The sequence below is a fragment of the Octopus bimaculoides genome, chromosome 11 (assembly GCF_001194135.2).
Source record: "Octopus bimaculoides isolate UCB-OBI-ISO-001 chromosome 11, ASM119413v2, whole genome shotgun sequence".
Lineage (NCBI taxonomy): Eukaryota > Metazoa > Mollusca > Cephalopoda > Octopoda > Octopodidae > Octopus > Octopus bimaculoides.
This window is the reverse complement of record NC_068991.1, coordinates 34,980,262-34,993,012: the sequence shown is the minus strand read 5'-3', so window position 1 is coordinate 34,993,012 and position 12,751 is coordinate 34,980,262. Positions and strand designations below refer to the sequence as shown.

Genomic DNA, 12,751 nt, shown 5'->3' with positions numbered 1-12,751 from the left:
GGAGGCTGAGGGGAGATTGTGTGGGCTAGATGAGAACCCAGACAGAGTTTTTAGGTTTATCAAATCAATGAAAAAAGATGGAAGAGATATTGAGGGAGGAAGATGCATGAGGGGGAGTGATAAAAGGTTGAAATTTAGCGCACAAACAAACAAACAAGCAGAAATGCAGCTCTGATAATGGACACAGTCGACAACTATTGAAGACATTGCAACAAGCAACAAAAATTTTAGGAAAAAAAACAAAACAAATGAGTGGAACTCGAACTGGCGAGTGTTAATAAGACATCAAGACAGAAGGATTCTCCCCAGACACAATAAAACTAAATGAAAGTTCTAGGAAAACTAAAAACAAAATTCTGTTGTGTCTGGGGAGAGTCATTTTCTTAAAATTATTCATGGACTATTTTTCATGTTTTACAATGTTTGATCTTCAGTTGTCTCCTTCATTATTCTGTGTAAGTAGTATGCTACTCAGAGATAGATTGTTATTATGTATTCCTATTAAATTTGTGTATGCACTTTAATAGCATTATTATATTGTTTTTATTTGTTTTGAAAAGCTATTTGTATTTTTGCTTGTTGTAATACTTAAATTCAATAAATTATAGTACATATGTTTTTAGTTTTCCCCTAACTTTTACTTAATTACCTTGTACTAGGCATAAGCCAAAGTCTGCAATGTTTGCTTCATTTCTAGACTGAAATACTAGAGATCATAGATCAAAAGTTTATATGCACCCATGATGCTATTGGCCAGAAGGAAACAGTTCTATTCTCTACATGAAAGTTGACAGTCATTTCTTGTATATATTCAATACAATCTAAGTGAATAACTTTCAATATTCATAATATAATTTTGGCAGCTTTTTTCAACCCAATCAACGGTGGGTGTTTCTACTAGTATATATATATATATATATATATATATATATATATATATATATTTATTTATTTATTTAAGTATATACACATACATATTAAACTTTAACATTAGATTCATTACACTTACCTATATCCCTAACTTCTTTCTGAAATACTGATTTAGCTGACCTTAGGTCATTTCGAATGGATTCAGATTGAAATGAGCAGCAAGACAAACTTATAACTATATAACATATATTTCCCAGTGTTGCCCTAATCGGCCAGTCAGTTATGGGATGTTATCATATGTAGGACTACAGATGAATCAATTAATACATGTGATGATTTCATTCTAGTGTTAACTTACGACCAGGACTTGTGTCTAAAGCAACAAGTCGACAATACCATGTAGAGAAGGCAACAAAACAGGCCAACAGACAGAACCAGTTGAAACGAAAGAATATGAAAGAAAGTGAAAAAGAAAGGCGAACAGAAGGTTTAAGTATAAAGCTCAGTGAAGATAACAAAGGATTTGCATTATTACAGAAAATGGGTTATAAACCAGGAATGTCACTAGGCAAAGAAGGTTGGTTGATACCCTATTCTTTTCTGATGTTTGTTTATCAGACTAAAAATTTTAAATTTCAAATTTGGGGACATAGATTTTATTTATTAACTATTATTTATTACTGACATTTTTATTTAATAAAAAGTCTGTTGGATGATAAATTCTACAAGAACTACTATTAAATTTTATCTTTTATTGTTTACCTGTTTCAGTCATTGAATTGTGGCTATGTTAGGCCTCTGCCTCAAAGGGTTCAGTTGAACAAATCAACCTCAGTACTGATGTTTTATTAAAGTCTGGTACATATTCTATCAGTCTCTTTTGCCAAACTGCTAAATTATGATGACATAAACAAACCAACACCAGTGTCTCCAGTGGTGAGGGGGACAAACACAAAGACAGACAGGCATGCATGCATGCATGCATGAACACACGCACACATGCACATGTGTGACAGACACACACAATGGACTTCCATACAGTTTCTGTCTATCAGATTCACTTGAAGGGTATTGGTCTGCCTTGGGCTATAGTAGATGACACTTGCCCAAGGTGCCACACAATGGGACTGAACCTAAAACCATGTGGTTGCAAAGTGATCTTCTTAACCACACTGCAATGTTTCTAGTCCATTCACCCTACTTCAGAAAACCATCAAATTTTCAGATCATGTAAAAATTGGAGCAGAGAATATAACATATGCTGATTGCCTTCCTGCACCTCCACTTAAGTGGCTATTGCATGGTAACATAAAGGATGATTTCTGATCAAATGAGGAATGCAGGGTATACAAGTTCAAAGGTTATAACCAATATTGGATTGTTTGCTACCTCAGTGTCTTATGTCTACTTAATCAGAAATGACTGAAGCCCTTTAACTGTAAATTGTTCTGTCTCTGAAATATGTAATTATAACTATACAAGGAATCAGCAATAACTGTTGCATAAAGTGACTTAGCCTGCAGTGCATTGTTCTACCATAACCCTAACTCTGGTCTTAAATAATGAATTACTGTGTCATATTGAATAACTTTACTTATTTGACATTGTCAGCAAGTCTTACTACATATCATCAAATCAAATGCCTGAGATTTGATCTGACGATCTTCTAGAATATGTGTGTGTGTGTGTGTGTGTGTGTGTGTGTGTGTGTGAGAGAGTGAGAGAAAGAGAGAGAGAGAAAGAGATAGCAACATTTGTAATAGTAAATCATTGGCTTTGCTGCTTTTTTAGATTAAAAGATGGACTATATATTGAAGAAGTTTGCCATACCAAGTAGTTCTTAAGGATGCTGGAAATTCATGGTTACCCAGCAACCTTTATCAGCTACTAAACATCTTCCAAGTGAAAGAAATAAAACAACTCTTCATCAACCAAGCAACTTCTGCTGTCTACAAGGCTATATGTAGATAAAGGTTAGATATACAGCTATCCCATGCAAGCCCAAAATATCTGTATAAAAGATGGTCTCCTTATGCATATGATATAACCATGTTGGCTGACTGTCTATTTTGCCACCTGGACATATTTTTATGGGTATACATATCATCTACCATGCTCACAAGGCAGCAGATACTATATTGGTAGCATTCTTCAGCACTCATACATCCAAATCAATGGACATCTCCATACAGATGCTTCATCAGTGAAAAAATTACCTGAATAAATGCTGCAGCCAAGACATTACTTTCACTTTCAGAGATGCAGACTGAAATGTTGGGTATTTGTGAATTAAGGAGGTAGCTCTCATAAAACAATTCAAACCCACCATCAATAGCTGACATAAAATGCATGAAGCACATTGACTAATCTAGCCACTTTTACCAGTTCCTGTGCCATGCAAAATTCAATCTCATTGTCTCAACACTTCTCATGCTCTCAACGCCTAATTGTCTCAACACTGTCTCAGCACTTCTCAACCCCATCATATAGACAGGAACTCTGACAAACTAAAACATCTCTGTCTTTCTCTTTACCTTTGAATAAAACCTTTTTCAGTGGAAATATCAGGATTAAAGTTATTTCTTTATTTCATGGTAAAAGGTTTTAGTCTTTTTTCTCATTTATATTTAATCTATTCTTGACTGCGATGCTGTCACTTTCTAAATTAGTGTTTCTTTCCATGTATAATAAATTTTTACTTTGGTTTCTAGTTTGGTGCTTTGTCTTCCATTCCAGTTGGGAAAATAAATTAAAATCAGTAATATGATCCAAATCAATTGATTATATATTTCTTCTCATCTTACACACTTTCTATTGCTGATTATATTATTGGATTTTGTTTTAAAGGTCAAGGACGTTCAGAACCAGTCCCCATCAAAGTAAAATGTAACCGAGAAGGTCTTGGATTGGCAACTAAAAGAAAAGAACAATTAGCAGAAATAAATAAATTTCAAGAAATGGTAAAAAGGAAGAATCAAAAGCTCCAAGGAAACTTCATGCAACGGATGAGTGACAAGTTCAGTGTAAAGGAAATAGAAAAGGACTTAGAAAAAAGTCAAAAAGTTTGTGATGAACTTGATGGCAGAGCTGTAAGTAGATTCAACTTTATCCATAAAATAACTTTATTTTGATTTTGGTTCTCAATTATTTATTTGATTTTATTTTTGTGTTGCTTATTAACCCTAAAACATCCCTAACACTTGTAAAAGTGAGTTTCCTGCTGCTTAAGAAAAAAGAAATTGATTAAGTTAACAGCCCAGCATGAATAAGGAAAAGCTGTTTCAGTGTTTACATGAGGTTTCAGTTTGTCTCATGTTGATTTCTACCATTGTGAAGGATAAACTTCATATTAATGCAGTGAAGGCATTTGTATCCATTAAATCTACAATCATCACCAAAAATGATATGGAAGGACCAGATTCAAAAGAGAATACTACTCAGCCTTTTAACTATAAAAGAGCTTGTTTGTAATGCTGAAAGAACAAGCCAGTAATCCTACTAATGTATACATATTTTAGTAGCAAGCACTGCAGAGACTGGATGAGTGAAAATGCATCATAATTGTCACACTGTAAAGATAAGTACCATTGCAGAAAATACTGATGAATAAGGTACAGCTGCATTTAAAGAAACACAGCATAATAATACTCATCATTATCATCACCACCATCATCATAATGTTCCCTTTTCCATACTTGCATGAATCAGATGAAATTTGTTGTGAAAGATTTGCTATAGTTGGATGCATCATCATCATCATCATCATCATCGTTTAAACGTCCGCTTTCCATGCTAGCATGGGTTGGACGATTTGACTGAGGACTGGTGCAACCGGATGGCTACACCAGGCTCCAATCTAATTTGGCAGAGTTTCTACAGCTGGATGCCCTTCCTAACGCCAACCACTCAGAGAGTGTAGTGGGTGCTTTTATGTGTCACCCGCACGAAAACGGCCACGCTCGAAATGGTGTCTTTTATGTGCCATCCGCACAAGAGCCAGTCCAGGGGCATGCTAAATCTCATGTCTAGCTATGATGAAATATTACCTTGGTCATGTTCAATATGCAGAAAAGGAGTTGGTAGAGATTCCATATATTAGGTTGTCTGGAAAGTTCTGAGTGTTTTGAAGCTAAATCTTTTAACACTTCATTGACCATACCTGAAACATAACATAGTTGTTGAAGTGGTAGTGCATCTCTTATTGTTTCTGACTAAAAATAGATTTATCTTTCATTCCAGTTACCCTTTATTGACACTTGAAATGGATAACCAAAAATTTCATATTCGTGTTATAATGCTTTTCTTTTTTAAAAAAGGAGAAAATGTTGCAAAGACTTGCAAAACATTTGTGAAGTTTATGGTGATGTTGCTGGAGGTGTATGAACTGTTCAAAGGTGCTTTCCAAAATTTAAAGCTGGAGAGTTTAGTTTGGAAGATGACAGCTGCAGTGGAAGACCTTCAAATTTGGATGAAGATGTTTTGAAGGTAAAATCGAAGAAAACTCAAATATCATGACTAGAGAACTTGCAGAGGAGTTGGAAGTTTCTAAAAGTACAGCTCATGAATACCTAGTGAAGCTAGGATACATTTCTCGCTATAATGTATGGGTCTCTTGCAAACTCTCAGAAAAGAATTGCTTGGACTGATATTCCATTTGTGATATGCTTTTGAAACAGAATGAAAGCATGCCTTTTTTGAAACAACTTATGACTGGAGATGAAAAATGGATTGTGTATGAAAACTTAGTGTAAAAAAGATCCTGAAGTTTGCATAAGGATCCCCCAAAACAGCAGCCAAAGATGAATATCTATGCAAAAAAAGCTATGCTTTGTGATTGGTAGGATCATAAAAGCATTATTTATTATGAGCTTCTCCCACAAAACCAGACCATGTGTACTGTTGTCAGCTGGCTAAATTGAACAAAAAAAAAAAACCCCAAAGAATTGAGGCTGGAGATTGCCAACAGGAAAGGGGTAGTGTTCCAACAAGACAGTGCCCAACCACATGTATCTTTGGCTATCTGAACAAAGTTACATGAACTTGGCTGGGATCTCTTACCCCATCCACCATATTCTCCTGATATTGTGTCATCTGACTACCATTTATTTTTGTCTCTACAGAACTCATTGAAAAGAAGAAGGGATTACCTTCTCTGCATATTTTCAAAGATACAAAGAAGTCTTCAAAGAAGAATGTAAAAATTGGTCTGATGAGAAAAAAGTACAACTACTTTTAAGAAAGTTATCCCCTGCCAAACATGAAAAATATAGTAACTATATTCTGTCGAAGAAGCCAGTTGAGATTTGTTCCATGTTCAATACTTGCTGGCAATGTTTGAATTTGGTCAAAAAAATGTTGAAGATTTTGTCACCTATGATGGGGTTGTTATCAGAGAATGTGAAAAATTCAAATTAAATGAATTAACCCTAGACATATTCAAATGTCTAATTTTTGTTCACAGGCTAACTACAAGCAAAGATGGAGATATATATTCCAGATATTCACAAAATTAGAATGGGACCAAAAATTAACTCTACAGGCAGTAGGAGAAGAATGCCAGAAGATTATAAATCTAAGACATGACACAGATAAAATTGAAGAAAAAGACTGCTCTCATATTCATGCATTTTAACCGGTAATAGATAAGAAAAAAGAGAAAAAATGTCAAGACTGAATCCATGTTATGGTGCAGTGGTCTACATTTTAAAAGTAACTGTCCATTTAAAAATATAAAATGCTTCAAGTGTGGTAAGATAGGTCATAAAAATCACACAGTAAAACAAAACCTAAAAAACAGTTCAACAGCAAAAATCATGTAGACAGGATATCGGTGACTAGAAATATGAACGAGTCTCAAAGGAAATTTGTGTATGTAAAAAATTAATAACATAAACGTAAAGTTATGATTGGATATGGACAGTGATATCTCAATAATTGACGCAGAAAAGAAAATTTAAAAATTACATGTGATGTTTCAGGGAAAAAATTACATTTTAAGGGCAAAAAATGATAAGTGATGTTACATTTCATGGAAAAAGCTTAAAAGCCAATTTTTGTGTTGAAATATGATATATTTATTCGGCACAGACTGGATGGAATTATTTAACTTATGGGACCTCCCCATAAATCTTTTCTGTAAAAATGTGAATGGTTTTACCACCAGTGCAAATAAGTTGTCAGAAAAATTTTAAAAAATTTAAAAAGATTTCTCCTGAAGTTTTGTCTGATAAATTAGGTCTGTGCACCAAAACAAAGGCGAAGTTTCAAGTAAAAGAAAATGCCATACCAGTATTTAAACCAAAAAGAACTGTACCATTCGCAGCATTAGAACAGATAAACTTAGAGTTAGAGAGACTAGAAAAAATTAGAGTTATTCAGAAAGGGGAATACTCTAAATGAGCAGTACCGACTGTGTACTTTAAGAAAAAGAATAATAAAATCAGAGTGTGTGATGATTTTTCCACTGGTTTAAATGAATGTCTTAAAACGCTCCACTATCCACTATCTACTCCGGAAGACATATTTGCAAAATTAAATGGTGGCAAGATATTTTCTAAGTTGGATCTCTCTGATGTGTTCCTACAAATCAAGGTAGATGATGAATATTCTAAATACCTAACAATTAACACACTGTATACAACAGGTTACCATTTGGCTTAAAAGTCACACTGGCGATTTTTCAACAGATTATGGATGCAATGTTAGCAGACTGAATTTACCAAAAGCAAAACTTGGGACCAACACGTAGAGCATGTAAAATATGTGTTCGAAAAAGTTAGGGATTATGGCTTTACTTTGAGTGAAGAAAAGTGTGAATTTTTCTTACTGAAAATAAAATATTTAAGACAAATCATTGACAGAAATGGATGTCAACCAGATCTGTCGAGGGTAGACACAATTAAAAATATGGCCCCTCCAACAAATATAGCAACGTTACAAGCTTTTTTGGGACTGGCAAATTATTACCAAAGTTATATTCCAAACATGCATAAGGTAAGAGTTCCACTAAATAATCTATTAAAAAAGATGTAAAGTGGAATTGGTCTAAAAATTGTCAGAAGGCTTTTCAACGAAATTTTAAAAATATTAACCTCTGATTTCTTGTTAGCACACTTTGATCCTGCAGCAGAGATGCCTCTGAGTATGGTATTGGAGCAGTAATGCTACATAAATATAAAGATGGTAACATGAAGGCAGTGGTTCATGCTTCATGTTCTCTGATATCAGGAAAAAAAAAAAAAAATTACAGCCAAATTGAAAATGAGGCTCTATTGATTATTTTTGCCATAAAATAATTTCATAGATTTTTACATGGTAAAAGTTTTCAACTACAGACTGATCATCATCCATTATTATCTATATATGAGTCAAAGGAAGGAATCCCTACCCATACTGCTAATAGGTTGCAATGCTGGGGTACTATATTATTAAACTATGATTTTAAGATGGAGTATATACCATCAAAAAAATTAGTACACGCTGATTACCTATCAAGACTGATTTCAAAAAATGCTGAACCATTTGAAGATACCATGATTGCTGCGTTGCAAGCAGAAAATGAAATTAAAAATGTTTTGTGTAATGTCATACATGAACTACTAGACAAAATTAAAATCGGAAAACTAATTAATTAAAAAAAAATGAAAGAAACGTTGATGGCTAAAAGAGATGAAAATATGCACAACACAAAGTTGAACCCATTCTCAATGTGTGACAATGTGTTTGCACAAATTCATAGTGCCAGCCGCACAACAGACGTGATTACTAAAGGGATTTCACATTGGTCACCCAGGGGTTTCGAGAATGGAATCACTAATGAGAAGTTATGTATTAGGTCATCCCATAAATAATGCAGTTTTTTTCAATTGCATGAATTAAAAGTCAGAGGGGGATGAGATAAACTACTTGCATCAACTTGCTATAAAAGCAGGTAGTAATTTTACCTTGTACTTATTCTTAGTGCAGTTCGATTTTAACAGTTATTTTTTCAAAGCTATAATGCAAGTAGCAAAGGAGCATATTCAGCATATTTTGCTTTATGAGTTCAATAAAGGTAACAGTGCAACGGAAAATGTGAGGAATATTAATGCAGTATATGAGGATCAGACAGTAAACATAAGCGAGTGTTAACGGTGGTTCCAGAAATTCCGAGCCGGAAACTACAGCCTAGAAGACAAGATCCTGGAAGATCTGTAGAGCTGGACGAGGACATCCTGCAAACCCTGGTGGAACAAAATCCCATTGTAACTATTGAGGAACTAGCAGAGAAGCTTGGATTTGGTCATTTAACCATTCATCACTAGAAGCAAAACGACCATCTTTGGTTTCAAGACGTAAGGTATTCTTCCATTAAGATAATGCTCAGCCACATACAGCGAAGAGGACATTCCAAAGGCTGGAGCAGTTTGAATGGGAAACAATGCCCCACCCACCATATTTGCCGGATATTGTCCCATCTGATTATCAATTATTTTGTAGTCTTTGAAATCATTTGGACGGAAAAAATATGAATTCTGTAGAGAAGGTCAGAACAGTACTGGAGGAGTATTTTTCATCACAGACAAGTGAATTTTGGAAGAGGGGCCTTGCAAGTCCATCAGATAGATGGAAGAGTATTGTAGAAAATGAAGGAGAGTATATTTTAGATTAAAAATGACATACCACTAAACGGCAACCGTGGCCAAAAACAGATATTCCATAGTTCAGGCTGCATGTTGATTATGCAGGTCCACTTAAGGGTTCATATTACCTTGTGGTGGACAGTTTTTCAAAGTGGCCTGAAGTGCATAAGTGTGAAAAGCTGACATCTGCGGTTACAGTAAGTTTTTTACACAAATTGCATGGTACTTGTGTATGAAATATGATGCTGTACGGCAGTGAGATGTGGGCACTGGATGCAGAGAATGTGTGAAGATTGGCAAGAACTGTAGCAGGCGTGATCAGCTGGATGTTTGCCTGGATGACAAAGAATTTCTGACCACATTCCTGTATTAATTTCAGTCACTTGGCTATTGTTATATTGTTATATTGGAACAGGTCTTCAGTTCAGACAATACTAGATCCATAATGTTGAACCACTGAACAAGACATAACTTTTCTTGCCTCAGTTGTCTGGATGAGGAGCTGACAATTTTACTTCTCTGTTGATTGTTTAGTAAAAGGAAAAACATCCCGCTCTTCTTAGTATTAACCCTAATTTTCTTTATATGTAACATCTTATATGGTGGTGGCATTAGTGTTGTTTATTTTCTCTTCTTAATGTAAATAGTTTATTGCATCAAAGTTTCCTATAGTATAAAAAAATCATGCATTAGACAAATGTATCTATCCTGGACTAGAAATATCTCTTTAACTATGTAAAGTTATGAAAATTGGGATTAGTCCCACTACAACATGCCTGCAATCTTTAGGTTCCTTTCAGCTGCAAAAAATTCTTGACAGACTTAATGGTGATGTAGTTTATTAAAATTAGGTTCATTAATAATCCCCTGTGTCCTCAAACTTTAAATCCATCCAGCCCTGTTAAATCTATCTGTATTTATTTTTGTTTTGATTGACAAGAACTGATTGAACGAACTCTCATAAAGAGAATAAATATTAAGAGTACTGAAACTATACTTCCTAAATTACCAAATCTGCTTCTTTACATACAAGTGCAAAGTATTCTCTGTATACACATTCATTCATGCCCACACTATACAATGAAAAATGCAGACACATGGAGGTTACTATTCTTAAGTTATTTTAATAAGTACAGGAAAAGTACAGGATAAGTTATTACACCTGGAAGAGTACAGGACAAGCATATTTATACTTAAAATATTGCTGCTATTGTTAAAATTTAAAAATATATTTAGATTTAAAAACTAAAAATAATAGCTTTTATAAGCTATTCTATAATTAAAAAATCAACTCAAATAATAAATTTAAGGCTAACTATTAGCAAAAAGTAACAAATTTTTCAATAGTCCCATTAAAAATGTTTTTTCAATTACAAGTTTAAGAACTACTTAAATTCCTTTTTTGCTCATCATTTTGATAAAAATTGGCACACTATAATTCATTGATAAAGACACCATAAGGCTGGTCTTCTGGAAATTTCAAAAAAGGAAAGTTCAGTTGATATCTTTATGGTAGGATTGAGGCTTAGAGGAGGGTACAGTGATATTTTCCAGAGGTGGGGGTGGGGTACTCTTTCTAATTAAATTTTTCTTCTTTGTGAGGGGCTACATAGCTCATGTGGTATGAAATGTCGGGGGGAGGTAAATCTCTCAATACACCCACTCCATATGGATATGGGAGTATTTAAAAACTTGTAATTGAAAAAACATTTTAAACGGGGCTATTGAAAAATTTTTTATTTTTTGTTAACAGTTAGCCTTAAATCTATTATTTGAGTTAATTTTTAATTATAGAGTAGCTAATAAAAGCTATTATTTTTAGTTTTTAAATCTAGATATATTTTAAAATTTTAACTACAGCTGCAATATTTTAAGCAAAAATATGCTTGTCCTGTACTTTGCCTGGTGTAATAACTTAAGAATATTAACCTCCATGTGCCCGCATTTTCTATTGTATTCCATTATTTTTCCAGGCAATGCAAATAAACTAATAAATAGTGACAATTAATAATTTATAATTGTACCTGATTAAGAATTTTTCATTTTATTTAATACTTTTGTTAAATAATTTTTGAATTATTTTTCATGTTTGATGATTGAATTAAAATAAGAATAAGTATTAATCTAAGTAAATAATAAATGAATTGTAAGAGCACTTTAGTTACACTGGCTCATGATAAAATCGAAAATTGTAACTAAAATTAGAAAATGAGCAAATGTAGAGAAAATTATTAGAATAATTAATAGAAATAGATTTATGCTAGAAAGGTGGTGCATATTTACACTTGATGTTGGACTTCAAGCAGTGTTAGATTTCCAACATATTAAATAAATCGTAAATAAGTATTAGTTTGTTAGATCATGCCAAAAAAACAAAAAAAAAACAACAAAAAAAAACAAAAATAAATTGGTGAGTGGTGAATCTGCAATTTTTTTTCATTGTAGTAGTCAAAAAACGCAAGTTGCTGTGCTAGAAATGCTAAATATTGATTCAAACTACCTAAATGCAAGTTATAAGTAATCAATATATTAGTCAATCAAACAATCATTCAGAGTAAAAGGTTAATTAATTATGAGAATTATAATTGTAAATTTAATTAAGTATTCAATCATTAATTAGCAAAAAAGCAACAAAAAAAAAAAGAAATGCACCTATTTGATTCAAAACATTTTTTGTTTTATTTATTTATTTTTTAGCACACATGGGCGCTTTTTTTGTTTTGTTATTTTAAATTTTTTTCTTCGTTTTTAAAATTTTAAACTCTTTTGGAGTTATATATTTTATAATTAAGATAATAATAAATAAATTCTAGTATAACTATCAAACAGAAATGAGCTTTTTTGATTAGGAGAAGTATAGCTCTATACTTTGAAATGACTAAATATGAACTACTATTGGAACTTACATACCATGTACAGGAAACTTTTTTACCACTTCTATACACCACTTTCCTCAAATAATGGAACTGTAACTACAATATTTTTATATATTTTATATTTAATTTCTACTTTCATTCTCTTATTTTCCTCTGTATTCCCTATCTTCTTCTTTTCCATAATAATTCCTTATTTCGAACTCAAATATTTACCTCTATTTAACCATCTTACATCGTCTCCAATGAAGGGATATCCATAATATCCCAGAAACAGCTATAAAACTATATATCTTTTTCCTTATAAATGTCCTGAAAACTCCTCACAGCCTTGGCTTTGTTATTTCATTTTGTCAGATATATATATATATATATATATATATATAT

The 12,751-nt window shown here is 33.0% G+C and overlaps 1 protein-coding gene across 2 annotated transcripts in view; it reads left to right on the top strand.

The window, feature by feature from the left end:
• The window catches only part of LOC106876079 (G patch domain-containing protein 11), a 73,928-nt gene that overhangs the window by 51,764 nt on the left and 9,413 nt on the right, over positions 1-12,751 (top strand). For both annotated transcript variants that reach the window (XM_052971697.1, XM_014924487.2), the window contains exons 2-3: positions 1,218-1,447; positions 3,718-3,959. In XM_052971697.1, the coding sequence (XP_052827657.1) occupies positions 1,218-1,447; positions 3,718-3,959 (472 nt within the window). The remainder of the gene's footprint in view (positions 1-1,217; positions 1,448-3,717; positions 3,960-12,751) is intronic.